This window comes from Asterias rubens, chromosome 1 (assembly GCF_902459465.1).
Source record: "Asterias rubens chromosome 1, eAstRub1.3, whole genome shotgun sequence".
In the NCBI taxonomy this organism is placed as follows: Eukaryota; Metazoa; Echinodermata; class Asteroidea; order Forcipulatida; family Asteriidae; genus Asterias; species Asterias rubens.
Window position 1 is genome coordinate 9,012,495 of NC_047062.1, and position 27,602 is coordinate 9,040,096.

The 27,602-nt window shown below is 38.8% G+C and overlaps 1 protein-coding gene and 1 long non-coding RNA gene across 2 annotated transcripts; both read right to left on the minus strand.

Moving 5' to 3' along the window:
- Positions 1-1,097: 1,097 nt before the first annotated feature.
- On the minus strand, positions 1,098-13,971 carry LOC117293440. The gene is made up of 3 exons (XR_004519439.1): positions 13,778-13,971; positions 3,241-3,454; positions 1,098-1,379 (listed from the first exon to the last, which is right to left on the minus strand). It is a non-coding gene; the product is annotated as an uncharacterized LOC117293440 (long non-coding RNA).
- Positions 13,972-19,006: 5,035 nt separating this feature from the next.
- On the minus strand, positions 19,007-27,554 carry LOC117293431 (monocarboxylate transporter 12-like). The gene is made up of 4 exons (XM_033775764.1): positions 27,262-27,554; positions 25,801-25,944; positions 19,699-20,550; positions 19,007-19,384 (listed from the first exon to the last, which is right to left on the minus strand). The coding sequence occupies exons 1-4, from the start codon at positions 27,548-27,550 to the stop codon at positions 19,257-19,259; spliced, it is 1,413 nt and encodes a 470-aa protein (XP_033631655.1). The 5' UTR covers positions 27,551-27,554; the 3' UTR covers positions 19,007-19,256.
- Positions 27,555-27,602: the final 48 nt, after the last annotated feature.

A 27,602-nucleotide genomic window follows, 5' to 3' on the forward strand; every position in this document is an offset into this window, starting at 1 on the left:
TCATCTGTTTAAGTGCTTCATTAGCTTCCTTATGCTCTCAAAAATTAGGTGATGGCTTTTAAAGACCGGGGAGGGGGGACCCTCGGCTGTGTGCAAGGTCGCTGATGATGATAGACAAAGGAAACACATTAAACCGTCTTTTTGTAAATAATTCATAATTAACATTTTCTCTTGATGAGACAAGCTGAGTCATTCAGCCGTGCACCATAATCAGTCTGTCGCTGTCCATTTGTTATTCATCCAGAGTCTTAAGTTGGCAATGATTCTAAGAGTTAGTATTAAGATTTTATAGCCAAGTGAGTGTAGTCCCAGCTCAGGTCTGAATAATGCGCTCTTCAGCCTTGAATTTTTTTTTCTGGAATTGCTGACTAACTTAAGTTATGTTTGACATTTTAGAGCTCGACAAGTGGCATTCCTAAGGAATTTGTGTTGTTATTGTTGTTGTTGTTGTTGCTTGTTGTTGTTGTTGCCACCCAATTTAGCAAAGAGGTTTATGCTGGTTTTGTGCAAAATGAGCAAGTTATATCATCCAATGATGGATTCAGCTTGAACATCGTGAGCCGTTATGCATAGTTTGGATACCGTAGGTAGGGATACCATTGAACAATGATATATTATGGGTATTTGCTAAAAACAACACCGCAGATCGAAAGCCTTTTATAGCAGAGCACCTGAAACGAATGTGTTATAACCCAGATAGAGCTGCTTCGGCAGAAAATTGTCTGCTTAGCAGAAATTAGCAGAATACCAGTCAAAGTATGTACATGGTGTGACATGTTATGTTGTCTGGTAACCTCATTCTTGTAAGCTTATTTGTGTTGTGCTTAGCTACTTTATCTTAATCAGCTCTATGAATTTGTGCCACTGTAAACAATAATAATAAAACACATTTATACTATGCCGAATCCATTGTAAAAATTGTCTTCGATCTTTTTGAAATCACCATGTACTTTTTGTTTAATTATTTCTTTTACAAAACAATTTTTCTTTCTCTCGTGCTGAAACAACTCCAAGACATCCTGCAATATTTATTATCTTTATTAGATCAAACCATTATCTAGAGGGTTATGCAGTTTATAATTAGTACTTGCCTCTGTGTTGTTTGCCAGACATTTAGCCAGACACCTTGCTTGACATATGATGTCTATTCTCACGGGAGCCACGGGGTCTGTTCTCCCCACTGGCTCGGGCTGCCTCCCGAGGCTGTCTTCGTCACTGCCGGAGTGGCCAGTATTCAATGATTGGTGTCCATTCTCGGCACAGACCAGGGGCATTAACAGAAGAAGGTATAGCACTCTTGAGATTGCCATCTCTCTACAGAATTGCTCTTCGAATTGAAACTTCAGATCAGATGACGTGGGATATATACAGTCATGGATCTATACGGATGAGAATACACCAAGTGTCACATTAAATAAGGGTGGCCAAATGGCTTTCTGGAGCAAGTATCCACAATATTATACACAACAATTTCAATTAAACCTGAATAGCCAAAGAAGGTATTCACTGTAGTAGGCAGTTTAAAATTAACATTACAGAATTTGTTTTGCTAACAAAAATCTTTTACACAACAAATTACTAAAACGTTGTTTCCTCAAACTCTGGCACGAATCAAAATACAGTGTATTCCTGTTGATATTTCTAATGAATAATTAATTGAATCAAATTGAACGATGTTATAAACTGAACAACTGGACTTACTGTTTAAGTAAGTCCAGTTGTTCATTGTGTATAATCTTATTCAATACTATAGATACCTGGATGACGGAGAACATTCATAAAATTCAATTATTGTAAACTTAGAGACGATTCAATCTTCTGAATATGCTGTATTTTTTGTATTTTGAAATTTAAACAAACCTTTTATCATTCATTCATAAATACCTCAGACAGTTTTGCTATTCCTATTGGTGGAGAGCGCGTCACGTGGGTGTGTATAAACCTTTGTTTATGACCATTAAAATTTGTTGAAACATGAGCGCGACACGCGAGCTTGCACCTGTGCTTACAAGACAGTTTCTTCATTCCTATTGGTCGAAATTCGGCTGAAACAGTTGTGCCACATCAAGCGATACGCGCGACGCGCACAGCATTCCCGAGGGCCTTAACATTTCATGGGTGTTGTGTTGAAAGAAATCATTGAACAATTACCTTTGCATTTATTTTACTTTTTGACCAAAAGTGTTGATGTTTTTTGACCGAAAAGGAATTTATGAATGGGAATCAAAGTGTGTTGAATCGGTTTTCAACAAGTGGTTTACACCCGCCGAGGCCTGGTTCTTGATAATTTACCTCGACATCGTCTCGATAAAATGATCAAGAACCAGGCCTAGTTGGATGTATCAAGCCCCTACGTTAGATTGATAGGAACTGTGGGCCCCGAGGTCTAAAGGACTTGAAACCTAGTATACTTCACAATCGATCCACAAGTTCTGTGTTGAATTCACATACAGATTCAAAACATCACCTTAAAGGGAAGGTACACGTTTGGTAATTACTCAAAACAAATATTAACTTAAAAACTGACTTGATAACAAGCATTGAAGAGCTGTTGATAGTATAAAACATTGTGGGAAACGACTCCCTCTGAAGTAAAGTAGTTTTTGAGAGAGGGGTAATTTCTCACTAAAATAATAAAAGACTTCTAGCTAGAAGTCTTTTATTCTTATCTGAAAGCACACACATTCGTCCAATAAGGGTGTTTTTCCCATCATTTTCTCGCAACTTCGATGACCGATTGAGCCCAAATGTTTACAGGCATGTTATTTTATGGTTATGATGAGATACACAAAGTGAGAAGACTGGTCTTTGACAATTACCAAAGGTTTACCTTACCTTTAAACAATACGCACTGCATTATTTCTCTATGTAACTCCCTCCTAGATGCGGTTTGCTAATTTCCTTTTCCCGATCCCAAGTACTCATAAAACAAAATCACTGAAAAATAGTTAAGCATTAAACAAAGATAAAAAAAAACATTCTATTTCTACAGTATCAATATAAACCACAAGGGAAACTGACTGGGTAAATTTTTGAAATGATTTTGGGGTTGAACAAAGAATTGACTAGAGTGGGATTCGAACCAACGACCTCCGGATTAACGTGCCGGCGCTCTACCAACTGAGCTATCTAGCCGTGGGATTCGAACCAACGACCTCCGGTTAATCCTGAGGTCGTTGGTTCGAATCCCACTCTAGTCAATTCTTTGTTCAACCCCCATTCTATTTCTACAGTACTTACAATATTGACTTCTAGTTGTCAGAAGTAGTCACAGACCAATCACACAACATGTCATGATCGCAGCATGGAAGTCTCGCCAATGATTCTTCAATGAAGCTCGTCTATATCTATGTTCACCTAATCAGCTTGACGGACTGTATTATACTATCGAAGGAGAATTCAATTTGGCGGTCCGCGCATCATACAAGGCAACACCATTATCCTACGTCATCACCTGTTGAGAGATGGAGATGAAAAGGTATCATGGTGTTAGCACAGCGGTATAGATGGAAGCTGCGCTCAGATTGGTTGGAAAGATGATCCTTGCACAATCATTGGACATTGAATGAGGAGAAAGATATGAGCATGAGCAAACGGCTATCGCCTGCTAAGAAGTACAGCGATTAAACGTGCAGTGAAACTATGGGCGGAGCCTAATTAGTATGGAAATGAATTACTTGCGATACTGGTTGGATCCTTCGGGGGAGGCGGTTTCTGCCATAGGACATTGAACAACAAATACTCCAGTATGTTATGAGTATGTATGCCTATTGATGTTTGAGTTTTATTAATAAATATTTGTTTTGTTTAATTACACATTCAAGATTTAGATATTTCTTGTACTCGTATGTATAACAATGAAATGTTCAGCGGACAATTACATATATAACACGATCAAAGAGCTATATAAAAACAAGTGTTATAAAAAGGGAAACAAACTAGGGTCTCCATTAGGGAAATTCTAAATACTAACTTGCTCCACAAAGAATTTGGTGTACAAAGTCTATGGAGGTTCTTAACTTAATGGGCAAAGGACGGTTAAACAAAATATGTCACCATAGATGCAACAATTATAATGCGTATAAGATTCGCAAATCTGTCAATCGTGTGTGTACTACCTAACAGGAGGTCAATTGTTATTATTATTGTTATTATTTTCAATTGTAGTGGAGTTGATCAACCTATGCCCACCTTAGCCGTCAATGTATTCCGTAATGTAATTTGAGCTTCATTGGTCGGCTGGACATTCGTGACACGTCTGCTATAATATAGTGTGTTTGTTTGCATAATATTATGAAATCTTAAAGTTGCATCTCCCAATTTGTGCCGCCAACTGTTTCTTTAAATTTAGATGACTCTTTTCCGTCATGAGTTGATTTATGGGACCCATTTATGTAACGCCATTAAAATAAGTGTTTACAATGTGCTACGGTGCATTCAACAGCCACGGCTGTAAGCCATTGGCAAACCCATTCTGGTAGCGATACGTGTAACTGGGTTCTTTTAAGTGCGATGTACAACACACGGAGCCAACGGCTTTACGTCCCCATCCGAAGGACGAGATATTGGTTATACAGTATGGCATGTGACATGGCTCAATTTCTTAGAGGTGCTTTACGGCCGATTTAGTGCTTACCGACCGATTTCCATTTCATAGCATTGCTTACCGAATAGCAAGCAAAAAGTAGTGTAAGTAGTATAATACGAAAGTGTAAGGCCGCCAGGGCTAGCAAAAGGCATACTAACGTTAACACCTTAGCAAATTTGTCTGCTAAAGTAACTACGAAAATGTGCTTACCCGTAAGCAGCCCTATGAGATTGGCCCACGATTTTCTTAAAATATAAACAATGTCTGCCATTGAAACATCCGGTTAAGCAATGATGTACTGAACGGCAATGAAGAAGTAATTATTTTGTGCAGGGTTCGACCATAATGTTTTTTTTTCTGCGTGCCTGCTGATTTCCAATTACTTCTTATAATCCCCCTACAGCGAAGTTAATTATCAAAACTGATTGATAAATAATGAAAACTTTTACCAATACGACATTCTTATTTTGGTAAAGAGCGTTATGTTGTTGGTAAACCGTGCATTATCTAACGTAGGTAATGGTCTATGTAGGGGTCTACGTCCTCCCCGATAAGCGAAAAGTTTTTTTTAAACGGGAATGCTATATAATAATAATGCACATTTAGGGCGCACATATCCATTGAAAATGCTCAAGGCGCCAACAAATTAATTAAAAGCAACTCTTATCAGATGAGCTTTAACTGTTAAAAATGTTGTTTCAAATGTGTTTGTTTAACCTTAATCGGTGATTTCAGTATGCTCCCACTTTCGTGATAAGCGATCAAAATGGTTGAGCCCAAACCCCCAAAAGTCCTTGATTCTGCCGTTGATGGCGTGCGGCAAAATGACAACACTTTGGCTGAGTTCGGGCGGTGTGTTCTTGGCCCGAGTGGGCTGTTCTCACGCCCGAACGATGAGAACATGACCCGAGAATGATTCACTCGGAACAAGATCACACACACCACCTATCATCGGGGGTTTCGAGAACAACACTTTACAAAATGGCAGCACAACATCAAGAGAATAAGTAAATTAGATGCAAAATGACTCTCAAATAGATTGTTAAAGTTAATATTGATAAGTTGAAAGTTAATAGTCATCCCAAAGAAAATAATGAAAGTGTGGTCTCTTTTCTACTGTCGGGTTTCCAACTATTAAAAAACATCCTATTTAACTGATGAACCACGTTGTCGCATGACCAGTACCGAACCTCTTTTCGTGGCGCTTTTATCACATCGTCGTTTGAGCGGATGAAACAAGAACAGCGATCCGTCTTGTTCTCGAGCACCCAAGAACACACCGCCCGAACTCGGCCATTGAGCTTATTTGTGGGGGTTGCCTAATGTTGTACCTCATTGTAGCAACACTACAAGCAGCTATACGAAACGAATCTACGTCTTTGACAATTACCAAAGGTGTCCAGTATTTTCAAATCAGTGAAAACATTTTAAGTGGTTTCCAGCAAAGATCACTTGTTAGTCTGTATTTGCAATCTGACATTGTTCGAAATATGGCTGGAGCCTATTGATCCTTGCAAAGGTTCAAAATTGGACGCGGGTCCCTTATTGGGGTTTTTATAATAACTGCATCGACCCTGTTAGATCTTTGGATCTGCATGTAAACAAATTATTAAGAATTGCCCCAAATCTGATGACATAATACATGTATAATTTGTAACTGAATATTGCTTACAAATAATTTGTAGCACATAATTTACGGGTATTACGTCATTTTTCCGGTAATTCGTAATTGCATTCACTTTATTACTTGGTCAAAGTTTATTTTTAGTTCAGTTTGTTCGGATATTTTTTTTTATAAATAACATGTTCAATCTATTGCAAACAGCAAACATAGATTTGTGTAACAACAACAAACATCAACAAACACTAAAGACGAACGGTATTATGTCATGTTGTTTTTATAAAATATATAAAAAAGGACACTTGTCTTGAACATTACCAAAAACATCAACATTTTTTAACATCGAGCGCAATATATTTCGATTGATGTGTCTGGGATACAAAGGAGGTATGTAGGAGTATTGTTGTGTCATTTTCAATGAGATATGATAGATGGTGGTACAATCACGCCATGATTCTAGGAACATAGGAAGCTGATATATGTGTTTATTTCTTTCTAGCGAGGGAAAAGAAACCATTTGCCGGAAGGTCCATTAATTCATTACTTCAGACTCGGCAATTCTGGAAATATTATACGACGAATGTAGCAAAATGAAGATGGGTCCAGATATGTTGCGTAGTGTAATTTCTTAAACTCGAATTTTTTTGATGAATTATGTTTTATGAAAGGCATGACACGAGGAGTTAATGTTTAGACTTGTGTTCAAGTCGTTGAATGTTTGTCGCATTGAAAGCAAACGGCTCCGTTAGACCTTTGCTCTCGGTAGCCACAGTCTCGCGAGAGTTGACACACACATTTAGAGACTTCCACAAGTCTAATGAAAGTTTGACCAGCCGTCGATTTCACCCAACTCCTCCTAACTTAGGATTAATCTTAGGACTTAGGACGAGTCAAGTTCCGTATCCGAAGACGTTAAGACGCATTGAACCAATCCTAAGTTAGGACGGGTTACTCGTCCTAACTTGAGATAGGATCACTCCTAGCTTTTCGTGAAATCGGTTGCTGGCCCATGATTAACTTTCCTAAAAGTTGCTATATGGAAGCTGAAATCGTCACTTCCGCTCTTGTCCATCATCTCTAGCTAAATTAAAAAAATAAACACACACAGGATACTTTGACAGTTTATATAGAAGGGCGTGTAGATGCTATTTGCATGGTGTAAGATCATAACAACAAACCTGTAGTATAGTCACCTGGTACGTAGTAACAACCATAACTGTATATGAAACTGTTTGAGAGAAGTGTTGGTTCTGAGACTACACAAGTTCTTCTGAGAACCAACAGTCTGCCGATAGAGGTTTAATCAACATACAGGCTCAATATCATTTCCCCTTATATAGTTAGTTTGTACGGTGATAAGTTCTATGGCCTGATCACTAAATTAATGTCCTCTCCTTCAACGCTGTCGCTGCAGCCAACAACCATAGCCGTAGCCGAAATCGCTTAATTCGGACTTGGCCTAAGGCACTGGACACTAATGGTAAAAAAAATCACTCAAAATAATTGTGAGCATAACGAATTACTTTGTAACGAGCAATGGAGAGCTGTTGATAGTATAAAACATTGAGAGAAACGGCTCCCTCGGAAAACGTATAGTTTCTCAGACAATTAATATTAAAACACTTCAGGCCTGAAGCCTTTTTTACGCATCTGAAAGCACACAAATTAAATTGTGCATCGCAACAAGGGTGTTTTCTCGTAATCACTCTCTTGCAACCTCGATGAACAATTGGGTCCAAATTTTCCCATGTTTGTTATGTAATGCTGATGTTGGGATACACCAAGTGAGAATACTGCTCTTTGACAATTACCAAAGGTGTCCAAAGGTATCAAAAGTTCAAAGTAATCTTCATGAATTTCAAGAAATTCTGCAAACACAGTCATCAATGACTGGATTAACTTCACTTTCTATTGGAAATCAGTGCTAAAGCCTGCGCGGTGCGGTGCATGCCTGAAGAGAACTTTACCTTCATTCGATCTGGTTAAATATTTAAAGAGGTTTGGACATTTTACTGATTAGTGAATGAGTGTAAACAAAATTTGGATTTGCACTTCCAGGAAGCGAGTAGATTATTTTAATGAACCCTGTGTGGCTTTCCCCAAAAAGGTCACAATTTATGGAAGGCTTAAGGATAGAGCAGAAGATAACTACTGGAAGAAAAAAACCTTCTTCGAAACATTTCACTCTGAAATGAACGGAACACGTTGCCTTGGATCGGTCGAGTTGGTCTTTGAAAAGCGTCTGTAACCGTTTTTAATAAAATGCATATGGGTAGAAAGAGGTTGTAAAAGTAGAATACAATGATCCACACAAACACGCCTCGAAATTGCACGGTTTTCCTTCTACCTCGTCGACTACCACGGTCGGCCATTTATGGGAGTCAAATTTTTGACTCCCATAAATGGCCGACCGTGTTAGTTCGCAAAGTAAAAGGAAAACCACGCAATTTCGAGGCAAATTTGTGTGGATCATTGTATTTTACTTTTAAAACATCTTTCCAACCATATGCATTTTATAACAAACGGTTACACACGCTTTTTCGTCCGATCCAAGGCAACGTGTTCCTTTAAGTATAGGCTATTATTTTGTACTGTTTCTGACCAGATGCTGAAAATGTGCATGATTTTTCACTATTCTTCAGATCGACCCATTCTTCTGATCCGTATTAAGCCACCACCCGTGTTCACCCGTTTGGTATTTCGAATGGTTGATCACACAAAACCGTAAAAACTGTCAGTGACTATTTTGTCAGCTCATACCAATCTTGCCTTTAATTAGAATAGTATGTTACATTATGCGCGTTTTAATCCACCAATGTTGTTTAAAGGCAGTGGCACTATTGGTAATTACTCAAAATAATAATGTAATGGAGAGCTGTTGGTAGTATAAAACATTATAAGAAACGGCTCCCTCTGAAGTAATGTAGTTTTCGAGACATAAGTACTTTTCCACGAATTTGATTGCGAGACCTCAGATTTAGAATTTGAGGTCTCGAAATCAAGCATCTGAAAGCACACAACTTTGTGTGACAAGGGTGTTTTTTCTTTCATTATTATCTCGCAACTTCGACGACCGATTGAAGTTAAATTTTCACAGGTTTGTTATTTTATGCATATGCTGAGATACACCAACTGTGAAGGCTGGTCTTTGACAACTACCAATAGTGTCCAGTGTCTTTAATGTTGTTTTGTTGATAAAGAGCAAGGACATCCTATTGAATCTCGTTGCTAATAACAATGACAGCCCGTCGCAGTACACCAACAAACAAGATGCACTCAAACCAAAACATAAACACATTAATGTGTCGGTGAAAACTATTCTAAAAAATTATAAAATCATGTCTTGAACATAATATTTTACTCGTCAGACACAATTATTTTGAAGTGTCAAGTACAAAGACGCGGTGTGAGGTTGTCTTTGCGTTCAATTATAAATGACTTTTAGGAACACAATATTAACGACAACGCTCTCCCAATTTATTTGACAAATAATTGATGCGCATGCAATGGCGCTGTGAATGTATAAAACTTGTTTTATCTTGCGATGAAAGCGTCTTGTGCAGGGTTACATAGAAATCAAAACGGATGTCTATAGAAAAAGGAACAAGGTTGACTCAGGTAATGAAGTCAGATTCGAGAAAACTATCTAATAACCTAACAAAAACACGACAAAACGAACACCTGATTTTGGACAACCTATAAACTTAGTAGGCTGTACTGCACATGATTGAAATGTGCATGGTTTTTCACTATTTTCTCCCAACTCACACATTAACGGAATAGGCCCAAATTTTCACAGGTTGGTTGTTTTACAGGCCTTTAAGGTTGATCACACAAAAGGGAACACAGTCCCCCTGCGACTTGTTGTCAGCTCTGCCAAACCTGCTCAACATACCTTTACTGACGTCATACAACCGTTGTTTATTTGCCATGAGCTTGTGTTTAAAAGATGATTCAGAACGGTTAAGTTCAAAACCCGAGAATTACGTGCAATGTGCCATGGACTCTCAAAAATTAACCTTTATGACGTGCCATGACAAAGCACTTTATATCATCAGTATAGCAACTTGTTTGTACATGCCTACGGCTGCGGGGCATCCTGTCTCTTATGTTACAGCAACATGTCAAGTTATCTCCGCACTTAAGCATTCTAAGCAATCAAATATTCACAAACATTGCCCAACACCCTTCAGCTCTAAGCCTCAACAAATTATTGATGAAGGGGATACCAAGTGCGCCCTCACTCTTATTGGGTCCGGTGCAACTTTATTTACATACTCTTAAACAAAGTTAAATATTGTGTGTGCTGTGCAACCTTTGGACTTCCTCTTTTTCTGTTTTCGTCTGCGTGAGAAAGGGCACAATATGGCACCAGGCGATTTATGTTCTAGAGTGAGCTGTACTCTTTGTGAATTACGATTGTCAATTTTGGGTAACCATTAAAGGTATTATGCAGGATTGGTAACGCCATGTACTTCAATGTTTTACACTCACATTTCAATAAGGGAATCAATGTGTCGTGAAGAGGTTAGTGGTTTAAACGCGCTGCGGCGTGGTTCTTGATCATTTTGCCGAGAAGTACTCACATTCATAAATATCTTTTAAAGGCTACCTTCATAATAATTTAAAAAACCAGTAAATTTAAGAACGAAATTCTGCAAGCTTTGCCCTTCGCGCGGCTCGTACGCGGTGTATGCGTTATTTTTTTATTCATGTTAACGGCAGATTTAATAAATTAAACTAACATCTTGTTTCTGCCTCTTGCAACGGCTAATTGTACGAGACTATGTCGGAAGCCAAACTTAATGATTCTGCCGCAGACGACATCCATTCACTAATCTCAATGCATTCGCCCAACTTTTCGGGTTCTTTCTAAGAATATTGTATTGTTTTGTACAAGACCAATAAATAAAATAAAAATCTCAAATATAGTCATAACGCACTACCCTAAATCTCACAAAGCTTCAGAACCCTCCAACTTTCGGGGATAAATTCAGCTTGCTTGGTTAATATACAAAGTGATAAACAAGGTTATAACGTCAGAAATCCAAGCTGTATACTCATATGCTGATTCAAGGGCCACACAAAGGATATTTGTGTTTAAACACTTCTGGCTGTGGTTATTTCATCCGTTTAAACACCCCCACGCGATGCCCTCTCAAACCAATCAAAATGGATAAACTGACCCAGGTATTTATGAATGTCCGATATAACATGAGCCTATAATGCTACTCTCACACTAGGGAGAATATGCAAGCGAGTGTGCTTACGAACAGAAATATTGAACAATCGCTCAAACTTCGCAACATGTGTTGTCTTCGTATAAGCATTGGTAACCGAAATTCGGAACGTTCACAAATTATTCCCCATTTCCTTACAGATCGGTTCAATTTAGAAACCGGTTTCTAAATTTCAGCGAATGTTGCAAAGACGTCATTCGCCATCGATTTTCGTAAGCATTGGTAAACGTTGGTAAAGTGTTCGTAAGCGTTGGCAACGTTCGTAAAGGCATTGACAAGCGTTGGTAAACATTTGTAATATATTATATTCGTAAAACATTGGTAAGGAGAGGGCCGACCGAGGACGATCGAGGGGTGAGACAAAGATGAAAATATTCACTATCCAACCGCCATTTTGGACGAATTCAACGCGAAATTCAAATATTCTTCTTCGCAACAACATTCGCCACTCTGTGAGAGGGGCAATACGAAGCGTTACCTAAATTTCAGCAAATGTTGTGAAGACAGTAATTCGCCATCGATTTTCGTAAGCACTGGTAAGCCATTGGTACTGTCGGTAAAGCGTGCGTATTATGCGTTAGATATTGGTAAGGAGGGGGTAAGGATCACGGCCGAGAACATTATATTCACTATCAAATCGCAACTTTTGGGCGAATTCATCGCGAATTTCAAATAATCATATTCGCCCAAGTGTGAGAGTAGCATAAGGTAGGCTGACAGTCGGACAGCAATGTGTACTGTGCTATAGCATGGCTATACATTGTGGTGATTTCAACCCACTAACGGATGGAAACAACAATGGACGGATGGACCCCAACACCATTATGATGTTCGTACCGTACCCCCAAGTGTTTTCCCGCCCCCACATTTCAAATCTGGATAAATTCGAACAGATGTTGTTGTAAGCTTCAACAATTGAAACTACTTTTTTTTTACGCGCACACCGACAATGCAATTTCGTAAATTAAGCTACCATGACGTAACATTGTGATGACGTAACGGGGCTTTTTATGAATCTTTCTAAAAAGCACAAGAGAAGGGATTACATGTTTGATGGAGAGTAATACAGAGTTAAACTCTGTTTAATCTCATGCGAACTTAACAATTACTAATTGATTGGATCTATTTTTAATGAATTCCAGCAAAGATCGCCTGTTTGCGTTTTCGTTCAAGTATAGGTCTTTAAAGGAACACGTTGCCTTGGATCGGTGGAGTTGGTCTTTGAAAAGCGTTGGTAACCGTTTGTTATAAAATGCATATGGGTAGAAAGATGTTGTAAAAGTAAAATACAATGATCCACACAAACATGCCTCGAAATTGCACGGTTTTCCTTTTACCTCGTCGTCTAACACGGTCGGCCATTTATGGGAGTCATTTATTTATGGGTGTCATTTATTTTTTGACTCCCATAAATGGCCGACCGTGTTAGTTAGCACAGTAAAAGGAAAACCACGTGATTTCGAGGCAAACTTGTGTGGATAATTGTATTCTACTTTTAAAACATCTTTCCAACTACATGTATACGCATTTTATAAAAAACTGTTACACACGCTTTTTATAGACCAACTCGTCCGATCCAAGGCAACGTGTTCCTTTAATGGCACTGCACACCGTTGGTCATTGTCAAAGACCAGTCTTCTCACTTGGTGTATCTCGACATATGCATCAATAACAAACCTGTACAGTTTGAACCCATTGGTCGTAGAAGTTGCGAGAGAGTGAAAGGGAAGAAACCCTTGTCGCACAAGTTATGTGCTTTCAAATGCTTAAACTCGAGACCTCCGCTGAGGTCTCTAACTCAATTTAAATGTATAGTGAGAAATTTCCATTTCTCAAAAACTAGGCTATTACAGAGGGAGCCATTTATCACAATGTGTTTTACTATCAACAGCTCTTTATTACTCGTTACAAAGTATGTTTTTATGCTAACAATTATTTTGAGTATAGTTACCGATAGTGTCCACTGCCTTTAAACATCTCTTCTAAACATGAAATTCCTTTTCAAAAAGTCGTTATGTCTGTTTCAACAGAACATCATTGTTTATCAATAGTTTTGTTCAGCGTGGTACTTCATATAATGGAATAGTTTCAACAATACAGTGAAATCAAACAATAAAAAGCTTTGATCCTTAGTTATAATTAAAACATTAAAAGTTACGACATTGGAACAGTTGGTTGGGCTACGGGTCAGGACGTGACACGATTAAAGGTAGTCAGGTAGTCAATCAAATAAATTATGTATACAAAACGACAGTCATAGTTGTTGAGGGTATCTGAAAATGAACATGGCATGAAAAGGTGCCTTCCACAAATGTACATTAAACTTACAAGGTTTGAAGATAATGATGGTGGAAAGCTTCCCTTCGAATATTACTAACTGAGGTTCTGTAGTTTTTGAGAAATTAGTAAAACAGGTCACAATATGATTTTACCATAACCATAGCATATAACTGGTAGCCGTTTCTCACAATGTTTTATCATGGAGGAAGGAAGAGAAGGAGCTCGAATGATTGGACTTAAAAAGTCGAACCCGTGGTACCGCGGTCGTTTAACGACACCTCGTAATCACCCACATACCTTACACAGACAATGAGCGACCTGGCGTATGTGAGTTTGCGCGTGCGCACTTGTTTCTTCACTCAACTATGGTGTCATATGTCGTATGGATGTAATACAGAAGAAAAAAAACTTTTTTGAGACCTGGTAAAAATTGTGTACACTTGTGCTCACCAAATCGAAAAACACAATGTATACCAATCACCCTCGTGTGCTAATACCCAAATTTTGAACCACCGCTAATGACCGGAAAGTCACAAAAAATGTAAAAATATGCCATGATGTTTCCGCGAAACACCACAAACGGTAATTGAAAACGTGTATATTCACAATTCTTGTCTCCAATGATTCAACTTTACACGCAGGCAACAGCGCAGACTGGCGGTACCACACGTTCTGTACAAAGAGATTTAATCCCGCTCGTTAATCGGCTGTCCAGCTGGAGGTCTCCTATCTTTTTCCACTGGCCAGACAGGGGCATTGTCAGAGTATTCTTTTGTTACTCTGCGGTTTTGTGGGTCGTTCGAGCTCCTTCTCTTCCGTCCTCCATGGTTTTATACTACCAACCTCTACCCATTACTCGTTGCCAAGTAAGGTTTTATGCTAATAATTATTTTGAGTAATTACCAATAGTGTCCACTGCCTTTAAATGTAAATCTGTGGACCTTGTGTTTTGTGTTGGGAAAAAGACCATAGACCATTTAAGTTATTGAAACTCACACAAAATCAATCAAAAATTAATTTACACATCAAAATAGTTAACCAATAAATACACCATTTCCGAAGGCTTTTTCGGCTCCCTACCACAATCCATTAGTACAGTCAGGAGAAGTCTTTTCTTACTCAAGTAATCTTAATTTTAAGACAATATATGAAATTCGATTCTCATAAAATTATTGATAAATTTACCCAAAAAGAGTATGAAATAAGCGTCATATTGAACTGAAAATGTACTTGGTTTCAATCCTGATGTCTATAGTATATACAGTAAATTGGCTATTAATTGCATTTAAACCTGAAGTTTCAGAGACTGCTGGATAATTCAGTGAATTATTTTCCTTTCAATTACTAATTGATACTACATACGGGCTTCAAAATAAGATAAGAACTGCGGAAATGTGATGCATGGAGGAAATTCGCCGTTGAGAGCGCCCTCATGAGAAGTCATAAAATAAAATCAGCGAGAATAAAATCAAATTCTAGATATTTGTTCCGCTCTTATGCCTCAATACTGGCGGAATATGCCGACAGGGGAGCTATAGCTTTCGCACGGCCCCATATTATAGCATAAGAAAATAAGCAAGCTCATAAATTAACGTGTGACACACTATCAGCAGAGGAATGCTTTAAGTACTTTTGCTACTCTCAAAGAAAAATTCGCGAAATAAAACGCGCTGGTACAATATAACGCTGGTGGCGCTGTTTAGCGAGCTTCGCCTTTACAATCATTATAGACCACTTACAACAAAAGTATAGTGGAACATGTGTATACACAGAGGCACAGTCTGGCTGGTCATTTTCTAGAGGATTTTTGGAAGTCCTGCATGTTTATTTTTTAGTCAGCTGGTGCATGTTTGCTGTAGAGCAGAATCTTTTGCTTCACCCTTGGGCTTTTTGGTGTAATAAATTATCAAACTTCCGTGTAAACTAATAGCCATCTTACTACTTCTCTAAATGGCCTTTATTTGTTATCCTACCTTCACTAAGGCACTGCCTAATCATGGCAATATTGAAACTAATTGTATTAATACTCGGAAATTCATTCAAACAGTAGCTGTTCTTTGACTATATCCACTTCTGACACCTCAACAGTTTTCGAAAACATTAAAGACTAAATAGAGGACAAAAATCATTACTCAGTTTCGGTGAAGACAAAAACGATCTCCGAAAACCTACCAGTACAAACCTCTCTAGGACATGTTCAACACCACTCCCTACTTGAATGTTGAACTATCTAGCAACTCATCACGGAAACAACATACCACAAACATTACATCCAAATCATCTCGTATCGTGGGGCTTCTACAGAGACATCTTTTTGACTGTGGCGAAAAAGTGAAAGCGACGGTGTACCAGTCATTGTTCGTCCATGTATGGAGTACTGTTCTAGCGTCTGGGATCCCCATACCAAATCGGAGAAAGCATCACTAGAAAAAGTACAACGAAAAGCAGCTCATTTTGTGACCAAGACATATAAGAGTAAATACTTATGTCACAGGTTTTTACCTCTTTTAAATAATCAAGAGCCTACGACGTGGTTCGATTAAGAATATCGGAATGTTTGCTAAGAAAGAAAACACAACAGACAGCAATTAATTTTAGTTAGATTCCCTTCTCTCTCAATTATGGTTATTATTATTATGAAAATTATCTCAATATCTCAATATCAAGGATTCAACAAATACAACACAATACATTCAGTTATAAAAACAAACAATAAGGCAATGGTTCAAAATCATATTAACTCCTTCAGTATTATCAAGGGTTCACAATTACTGTGCGAAATGATATTTGAACGGCAATTCACCAAGGTGAAACAATAAGTAAAAATACTCAACAATATATGAGTCTGAGGAAATATTAACAATCGCAGGTTTGTAAAAGGAAACAGCAATAATAAATACTGAAACAGTTAATGGCAACGAAAATACACAATGATATATAATAGGTCTTAGCCGGTTCCGCGCTTCAACTGGACTTGGCAGAGACTCTGTCTTGGGAGGTCGACGTCAGATTGGCTCCGAAGTCCAAGAAGTGATTCTGACGAATTCCAGTAAGACGACGAAGGGGGGTTGAGAGCGGGACTGGCGAAAAGTTGAACCGGGTCAACTTCCCAAGCGAGGCCTGTGGGCTAGTCTGTATCAACAGAGCACGTGGTAAAGATGCAAGAAGGGGATTTAGGAACGTACTTAGGGAAGTAACAAATGTTCCAAACAAAATCTACGCAAAGTGTAACTATCTAAACACTTTCAAGAAGTCTTCCTTGCATTAGGCCGATTTTCGCTCTATTAAAAGTCTTAACTCATCATAAACTAATTCAACTATGACTTACACAAATATAAAGAACATACAACAAAATATAAAACGAACACTCTTCCAGTGCATACTGATAACCTTCATGAAACTTAAACATAAGGGAACGATAAGAAACTTCTGTGCGTGCATGTGTACAACACGATAGTGGTCAATCCAGATCAAAGGTCACAACTTACTGTTTACGTGCGTAACAGCAAACAGTCGTCTAGTCTACTTAAATGGAAAGGAATGTGCTCGGACATCTTCAAGTGTGAAAAGGGGTTATCTAAGGACAATGCTTGTCCAGCACAACTAAAGTTACGTATTGCCATGGTATTGCTTAGCAAAAATGTAGGAACATACCAATATCAAAGTATATCATAAATACTTATCAGAAATAGTTCAATCACATAATGATCAAATGTGGAAGGTGCTATGAGTGAAATCACGGTATATAAAGTAACAGGTGTTTCGATAAACCAAATAGGTTCTATCAAACAGTAAAACGTATCGAACGGCAAAAGAATAGCACTGAGTGTAAAATCTAACTGCTAACTAGCAATAAATGCAATATACAACTAAATCATATCGGCAATAGAAAGTAAGAGGAATATACGATTAAATAGACGGAACTCCTAAAGCTTTTCCGTACACATGATAAACAACAAAAAGGATTACACAATAAAACACTCAAGGAATTTATACATCTTAGCAGAATTGTTCGAACAATCAACAAAATGGTTTAAACTCATATTGAACTGTACCATCCATCTTGAGTCTTACTCCAACTACCTGGTCGAACAAATCTTTCAAACGGCAAATGCACAAGTGATAAATCTTATACAATATGAAAGAAATAATCAAAGCTTACCTGTATCAACAGAGCACGTGGTAAAGATGCAAGAAGGGGATTTAGGAACGTATTTAGGGAAGTTACAAATGTTCCAAACACAATCTACGCAAAGTGTAACTATCTAAACACTTTCAAGAAGTCTTCCTTATATTAGGCCGATTTTCGCTCTGAGGATCCAGAGAAAAACGAGCCAGGATATACCAAGCTGGTCACGCACTCGGACAGGAAAGTTAAACTATGATTGGCCAGAAATATTAAAACAATAACATTCTGGTTGGGCTTGACCAATGAGAAAAGAATAGTGGCCTAAGTTCATAAGAAAACGTGTGGGCAGCTAAAGACAATCAAATCCGGGCACAATTCAAGGAAACATACTGACCTTGCAACAGTCATTGCAACATAGCCGTACGTCATGTCCCTGGGGGCAACCATAGAGTAATGGGCAACCAACTGCTATGTCTTATGGTCAAGGAATTCCTGGACAGTGACTCTGGCCACTCCTCTCAAGGATGTGGTACTATAAACAAATGTTTCTCAGAATTATAAAACTAAGAGAAACTAACACCCACACAGGAGGTGAAAGTTGAAACAATGACTCTATAATAAACTTAAGAATCCTCGTTGGACAACTTAATAAAATAATCTTCGTCGGACTATTAACTAAAGTAAGAATTCTTCGTCGGACTAATAAAAATTATGTTATAATATGCAATTTATAACAGAGTCCGACACTTACGAGACTAGACTGGCCCAACCCAGAAGAACGTAGGACCTCCAACGGACTTGCGTTCATGTGAAAAGCAACAAGAAATATCATCGCATTCCAGAGTGACAAACTACCCAAAACCTTAACTTAGATCCACACGAAGCTGCTCTCATCAAAACACATCCTTTATCAAATTATACACCAAAAAGGACTGCTACAAATTCTGTCTCCTACCACGCACAACTCCGGAGTGGAACCTTTTACCAGTGTCAACAATGGGTGCGTTCGTTTAGCTTCCCTGGATCATCCCCGGTCTGCCCGATGCGTTTGAATAGCTTTTGACTTCATTGGGCTCACCCGGGTCAGCCCCCAGTGCCCTGCTTGTGGAGTGGGTCACTACGAGAGGCAGCGGTGAGTGGTCGTTCGTTTAGCTGTTGTACATGTCAGGGGCTCACCCGAGTGAGCACCGCGGAGAAGACCCAGGGAAGCTAAACGAACGCGACCTAAGAAAGTCACGACCCTGGACAAATTCAAAGCTATCACGGCTAAACTTAACATCAAGAACATCCAAACCCGTGCCCACCCATTCACAAGCTAACTAATTTGCATTCAACGCTGCCAACACTCTGCGTGACTATAACCCTTACGGGTGTGTAAGCAGAAGCAGAAACCTTCCATCAGGGTCTGGATGGACGGCGTCTTTGCAGCCAAACTAGAGCGAGTAGAGCCACCACAGTGAGAGAATGGACACTTCCCATTAGAGTGAAAGCCCAGGTATAGCTACCAAGTATATCGTAGATCAACCCTAAGAAAAATGAGATTTTCAAGTTTTTAATGGGTACAAATTGGAACACGGAATGTTTTTCACTGCGAAAATGCTAACTTTACCACTTCTGGCAATAGTATTAATAGTATAGTGTATTGAGTGTAACCGACAAATTAACTTGGCATTAACCCCAAGCGTTTGCAAGTGGAACTCCACTTTAGGTAAAAAATACAGCTCCAGACCTTTTCAGTGCATCAAATATGCCCTCATTGCTCAGTCCATCTCAGTCCCAATGAATATTTTGATAACGTCAAGAAAGTGAGATATAAGGGATACTCTGTAGTGACACTTACCTGGAAAATACAAGGATAATATCCTCGACACACCAGCGATGAGTCCATTCCATCCAAGAACGAGTCCCAACTGATTTGCACCAAATATTTCTATAATTACGATGTCAAATTGTATCACTGGAATGGAAAACGAGTATCCAAAGATGAAAGTTCCTACACAAGTTGGCCAATATGATATCAGCCATGGATCAAGGGCATAATACACAGACAAAATCAATAGTCCAATTCCTAACCAACCTTTGTTGCCAATAACGTGAAATTGTTTGACCAACGCACTTAGAGTTGCATGGCCAAGAATTCTGCCGCTTCCATAGCACACCAAGAAAACGGATGCGTCAGTTTGGGAAAACCCCTTAGACACAATGACGTATGGTACAAAGTATATAAACCAAGATGTGTACATCATCATCCATATGTTCAGCATGAAGACCATAACCCAGAAGGATGTTGAGGAGAGTAAACTAGTCTGGAAATTCTTACTGATGAATGTGGAAACACTGTTTAGACAAGATCGACAACGACTGTTTGATGCTGGTTCTCTGTCACTGATATCCCTTTGTTCTTCGTCTACAGTTACTGTTTGATATTCATCTTTATTATTTATCTTTTTTATTGCGGCAGGTTCTTTCATCAAAGCTCCACAGACAGCAAGATGGGACAGAATCCCACCGAGTAGCAGCATGGTTCCCCTCCAACCGTAGACGTCCAAGAAGAATTGCGTCAAAGGAACAGTTGTAAAGAAGACAAGAGAGCCCCCGATACCTCCTATACTAAATGCCAATATATAAAATTCACTGAAAGAACGACCAATCACGTCTTTTGTCACTACAGTTGAGACACCAATTGCTGGCCCTGGTGAAAAAAGGGTACATGAATCAGTCTTAGTTTTAGTTTGATTAAACTTTACACTGGCATAACAGTAAAAATATCAAATCGATACATAAAGAAACAAAGAAGCAAAAAGCTAAACAAATACCAAGCCAGTGGGTGGCGAGGAGGAACAGGTGACCAGCACCTCTACAAAGCACTCCTGCCACAAAGAACGTCGGATACCAAAAACCACCCATCCCACTGTTAACAATAAGAAGGGGAAAGAAGGGGGAAAAGGGGGCGCTTGAAGGCGGGACTGACAAATACAGACGACAACAAGAGCAATGATAATGTCTTGTTGTGCTATACAGCATAATTTTACGTACAGTGCAATTGCTTATCAAGTTTCTAACTTCGCAGGGGAGTTGAGAGAGAGAGAGAGACAGTGACTACTTTCCGAGGACAGGACGGAGCTTGTATTGTTTTTATGGTGATTGGTTATAAGTAAAAGTTAGAAAACTTAACATCAAAATGGCTAAGTTGACTCATGAGCTGGGGGAGTTTCAGGCCCAGTAGAAAGTTAAGAAAAGTAAAATGTGCTTAATAGGTTGAGCACTTAGTTTAGGAGTATATGAGGTTTCAGACCCAGTAAAAAGAGTCGAAAGAGTTAATAGAATTGCTTTAATTTAGTTTAATAAGTTGACTGTAACATGTTATCAAGGCATTTGGCCTGTTGAAATGTTGTAAATAATCCAAGTGAAACTGAAGAAGGCGTTCCGAATCGAGAATTATTTCCAGACCAGTGTCAGATGTAATTGTGTCCGCCATGCAATACTGTGGCTTCGGACATTTTTGCATATGCAATCGTGTACGGGGCTATGCACAAACGACTACGTGTCTTTTTGCCCGGCGAAACATTACGTATACAGTGTTTTTTCAACAGAGGGCGGTTTGAATGTAAACATGGGTCACATCGTCTATAGTCGCAAATTGTCCCAACTCTCCCAATATACGGCTCTGGGACGGGCCAACGGGGACTGCCGCCAGCGAACTTCGAATGCAGGTGAACTTGGTGACCTCTATTGTGACCTCAACTCCATTGATGACTATACAGTGTGGAGATTCTTACGGTTAAAGGAACACGTTGCCTCGGATCGGTTGAGTTGGTCTTTGAAAAGCGTTTGTAACCGTTTGTTATAAAATTAATATGGGTAGAAAGATGCTGTAAAAGTATAATACAATATTCCTTTTACCTCGTCGACTAACACGGTCGGCCGTTTCCAAGGAGTCAAATTTTTGACTCCCATAAATGGCCGACCGTGTTATAATAATAATAATAACACTAGACATTAGGTGTTTGTGAACAAACACAAAGCTGTTCCGTGTTCTTTTGCTTTGATTATGTGTTAACAATACCAAGGAGTCTATAGCTGAATGTTTGAAAAATACTGTACAGTGTCTTGAGTTACGGTGCCACTTCATGGGGTCACGGTAACCTAAGGCTAATCTCTAACGCCCAAGGAGTCTGTAACTGAAAAAAAGTTAGAAAATCGGTTGTGTAGTTCTTGAGATATGGTGCCACTTCTGGTTGACCCGGAAGTAGAGGTCAACTTGGGGTCATGGATTTTCAAAGTTTATTTTTAATGCCTTAGGAGGATAAAACTGAACAAACAGGATTGAAAATCGGTTGTATAGTACTTGGCGTATGGTCCCACTTCCGGTTCACCCGGACGTAGAGGCCAACATGGGGTCACGAGTTTTCACAGTCAATATTAATGTCAAGGAGTCTGTAAGTGAAAACAAATTGAAAATCGGTTGAGTAGTTCTTGAGATATGGTCCCACTTCCGGTTGACCCGGAAGTATAGGTCAAATTGAGGTCACGGTTTTTCCTAATTTTTCTCCTATCCCCAAGGAGTCTTATAACTACAAACAGTCGACATTCTTAAAGAAGAATGTCGTCTTCCTGTGATAATTTATCTCGGAATGTCGACATCCTAAAAGTAGGATGTCGTTTTCCTGTGATAATTTATCTCGGGATGTCGACATCCTAAAAGTAGGATGTCGTCTTGCTGTGATAATTTATCTCGGTATGTCGACATCCTAAACGTCAGTTGTCATCTTCCTGTGATAATTTATCTCGGGAAGTCGACATTCTAAAAGAAGAATGTCGTCTTCCTGTGATAATTTATCTCGGAATGTCGATATCCCAAAAGTAGGATGTCGTCTTGCTGTGATAATTTATCTCGGGAAGTCGACATCCTAAAATTAGGATGTCGTCTTCCTGTGATAACTTATCTCGGGTGGTTGACATCCCGAAAGTAGGATTTCTTTTGTTGAAAGGATTTTACTTGTATACGTTTTGTTAACTAGTATTACATTTCCAACAATATTTCTAATATTCATGGTCATAAACTACGTTAAACTAAAATAATGGACGAAACAAAATGTCCCACTGTTACACTCCACACATAGATTTTCTTATGAATAGTAGCTGTGTATAATTCATGGTGCGCTGAATAATGTGGCGATAACATACTTTTATCCTTTTGATCACCATCAGCCCCATGTATAATAAACTTCAACGGCTGACGATTGCACTTTTGGTATTGTCATTGTTAAACTCCGCTTCCATTGTGTGCTGTCTGTTACCCTCCACACATAGATTTTCTTGTGAATAGTAGCTGTGTATGATTCATGGTTCGCTGAATAATGTGGCAATAAAAAACTTTTATCATTTTGAACTGAATGCTTGATTTATTATCTAGAGGTAAATGCTTAAGGCCAGTAAGAGTATTGTGCACGTACACCATGTAGTTTTTGTTGGAAACCGTTTGCTAACAGCCATTTATGTTACCCTTTGAAATAAAATCAGAAAATTTCCAAGTTTGCTTGTTGCACAGAATTAAATTGAAGATGATGCCTGAATCGATTTTTACAATCAGCGTTGGACTCTAGACTGACGTGTTGGACTCCTTGAACACTCCAAGTGGTTCAATAGGTAGTGCAATTCCAATACTTATGCTGATGTTCTCATGATGTCAGCATAAACAGGAAGTTCCAACAACTTTGTCCCCTTGTACAATTAAATATGCAAATATGGGTCACGTGGTTAATTAATTACGATTTTTAATTTTTTTTGGGTCGGTGGTTTGATGTTTGATCTAGTACAAGTTGATTTCACACAACTCTTAACCACCAAACTCTGCGCTTATGATTACCATTTTTCGCTTACTGTGTTTTTAAACATCATCGTGTCATGCATGCACACAGGTTATGTTGGGCTAACATTTGAGAAAAAGAAAAGGCAACACTATCGATAATAAGATAAGAATCTAACCTAAATATTACAAAAAGAAATATTTTTTTAGTTTTGGGGGCTAAAAAAAACATTTTTCCCGTGCGCAGATTCGAACTCGCATGTGTCAATGAAGTAAGCGCGACTGATGACCACATAGGCTATGAGCGCCAATACAATATTCGAGGGTTTACATGTATGTATTTCAACAGAGGGGGGATTATGATCCGGCGAAATAATTCTCGTGTCATGATTTTGCGAACATTGTCACTAAATATGAACTGCTAACGCCTTTAACTATTAAGTAGGGTTGAAATGTAGTATTAGATTGCCTTAAGGGGGTTTTTGACGACGACGTCGATGTCGTCAAAAACCCCTATCTAATTACGCACGTTCGTTTTAACGAAAACCGCCATGCACAGAGTAATTGGTCCAGAACGCGGTTAGAAAAACAAGGACAAATTTAACGCACGTTCTAACGAAAATCCCAAACCTCCGTACTTTGTGCGTGTACAGAGTAATGTGTCCAGAACGCGGGTAGAAAACAAAATAGTATAGACTCCTCTCAAGAAGTCAACAACTCATTGAGGTACATACTGTGTTGTATTACCAAAGAGAATGTTTCACAATAACATGAAAGTGACTGCATCAAAATTACAAATTAAAAAATTCAAATGAAGACCACGTGGTTAATTAATGAAGAATTTTTACACTTTTTTGTTAGAGTAAAGCTTATGTTCTAAGCTTCAATTTGATATATGATTTAACTATTTTATCCTCATACTTTAGGAGTAGGGGCCTGAACAAAAACGCTGTACAAACGCTATGGGGTTTAAGGCGGAAACAAAGAATAATAATAATAAAAATAATAAACATCTCGACAAAAACAACACCTGTTCCGACGATAGGTTGGAACAGCTAATAAAAATAATAAAAATCTCGACGAAAACAACACCTGTTCCAACGGTAGGTCGGAACAGCTAATGACACTTGTATACTGTAAAGCGCAAACATATCCACCTAACAAGTAGGCGTTCAAGGCGCGACAAAGAAAAACAATGAACAAAAACAAGATATATAAATTAAACTGTGTTGTTGTAGGCAATTACCACGAGGTGGGTTTTGAGGGTAGTTTTAAAGGAGTTGAGGGATGAAATAGAGCAAATGTTGTGAGGAAGGCTGTTCCAAAGACGAGGGGCAGCATTACGGAAAGATCTATCTCCCCACCAGGAGCGATAAGATCTCCGTTCAGTCAGAAGATGTTGACTTGCTGAACGAAGACGATCGACTGGGGTTATAAGGCCTGATGAGTTCAGATAAATATGCCGGTGCGGTACCATGTATTGAACGGTGGGTTAAGATCATGAGTTTGTAAATGTTTCTAAATTTAATTGGAAGCCAGTGAAGATTGCATAAAGTTGAAGTAACATGTGAAGAGCGTCGAGAACGTGTAATTAGGCGTGCTGCTGTGTTTTGTTTTAACTGAAGACGGTCGAGTTGTTTTTGATGAATACAAAAAGCGTAAAGAAGCGAGAAGCGTGTTAGTTCGCAAAGTAAAAGGAAAACATATTTCCAACCATCTGCATCTTGTAAAAAAACAGTTACAAACAAACGCTTTTTGACCAACTCGTCCGATCCAAGGCACGACATGTTCTTTAACAAAATTTATTAAAAGAGCAAGTAGTCACTCTAAAAAAAACTTGAAGAAGTCATTTTCACACGTGAAAGAGTCTATGTCCCTCAACATCTGGGCCCAATTTCATAGAGCTGCTAAGCACACAAAATTGCTGACATTTCTTCCTTGATAAAAAACAGAATTACCAACCAAATTTCCATTTGTTGCACATTGCATGCTTGTTACTCAGCTGTTGTTTGCTTAAATCTTGAAAATCTCGTGGAAATTTGGTTTAGTAATCCTGTTTTCATCAAGGCAAAACATGTCATGCTAAGCAAGTATGTGTGCTTAGTAACTCTATGTAATTGGCCCCTGACTTACCACAAAAGAGAGTGAGGAGGATCCCTATCTGATATAAACTGGATGCAAATGAAGATGCTATCAGTGACCCACCGACGAGTACGCCACTCACAGTGACCACAGCTTTCGCCCCAAATTTCTCTCGCAGTGGAGAAGCTAGTATAGCTGTAAAAAAGTGCGTAAATAATTTCACTTTATATTACCCCGGTGATGATTACAAATCTTGCTTATTGGCAGTGGACACTATTGGTAATTACTCAAAATAATTATTGCCATAAAACCTCACTTGATTACGAGTAATAGGGAGAGGTTGATAGTATAAAACATTGTGAGAAACGGCTCCCTCTGAAGTGGCGTAGTTTTCGAGACAGAAGTAATTTTCCACGAGTTTGATTCCGAGGCCTCAAGTTTAGAATTTGAGGTCTCGGAATCAAGCATCTGCATGAAAGCACACAACTTTGTGTGACACGGGTGTTTTTTTATTTCATTCATATGTCGCAACTTCGACGACCAATTGAGCTCAAATTTTCACAGGTTCGTTATTTTATGCATATGTTTAGATACACCAAGTGAGATGACTGGTCTTTGAATACAACCAATAGTGTCCACTGTCTTTAACCAGATTCCACATTTTACTTGTATCTACAGACGCATAATTACAGACCTCATTATGACATGAAACCCATTTACAAAGTCTAATTGAACACTAGCCAGCTGGGCAGTCCCTTCGTAAGACTTTCCTCAGATCCATAAAAGTTGTGTCTCTTAACAAGGTCCTTTTTCGTTTTGTTTTTCGAGTGCACCATAGTTTGAAGCGCACCGATGAAGAACTCCAAACAAGGTAGAAAAGTGCTTTCTCTTCAAGTTTTCAGTGAACGAAACGGCCATTTCGAGTGCTCGAAATGATCTAGCCACCAAAGGACTTTGACTGCACGAATTCCATTTGCTTAAACAGCTACCTGAGCGGAATGTTTTCAACAGAAATGGTATTTTTACTTGTTTATAATGCACTTGTTCACCATTTTAACGTAATTTTGATATGTGTACACTTCTGAACTTTTCGTAATTATCGAGTAAAAAATCAGGCCCCTACCTAAAGGTTTTTTGAAAAACTAAAAACACTTCTGCCGTTGAGAGCGGGCGTCAAAGGACAATGCCGCTGACGTCATTTGTGGGAGTTTGCTTTGTTATACATCCACGCTGCAACAAAGCGGCTTTATCTACTTATGACGTTTTGAGAGTGATTACGTAACGGGGCTTTTCGCAAATCTCGCAGAAAAGCTCTGGACAAGGGCGTACAAAATGATTGTTTTTTTACACAATTGAAACCTATTTATAATCATATGACTCGATTTCCTTATTCATCGAAAACATTTTAAGTGGAATTCAGCAAAGTTCACGGCTTGACATTTTCGTTCAAGCAGGTCTTTAAGCCTAGAGGATTGATTTTGCAAACTGGCTCGTACTATTCAAATAACTTACCTGAAAACTCTATACCGGCGTCTATTATAGCAATCGTCCAACCAACCACCCAGGTTGACACGTCGAATTGTTCATGTAGGGTTTGTAGCATCACGGCAAGACCCTTTAATAAACTCATCCACACCACCCATGTTGAAAATAAACCAAGTGCTGCAAACCACCCAGTAGAGCCGCCATCTCTATAGGTTTTACCAAGCCAATTCAAAACACTGTGCAGAATGCCTCCCATTTTGTCAGTCCCGGCGCTATTAAAACACTTGCCAAACAACAACAACAACAACAACAACATCAAAATAACAACAACAACAACAACAACAAGAACATCAGCAACAGCAACATCA

Excerpts from the sequence above, each read along its gene's own strand:
- LOC117293431 (XM_033775764.1), bottom strand. The coding sequence starts at position 27,550 with ATGTTGTTGTTGTTGTTGTTGTTGTTTGGCAAGTGTTTTAATAGCGCC. Across the intron at positions 20,551-25,800 it reads CCTCCTCACTCTCTTTTGTG|GGCCAGCAATTGGTGTCTCA; the intron begins GTAAGTCAGGGG and ends TTTTTTCACCAG. Across the intron at positions 19,385-19,698 it reads ATTATCCTTGTATTTTCCAG|GGTTGATCTACGATATACTT; the intron begins GTAAGTGTCACT and ends CATTTTTCTTAG.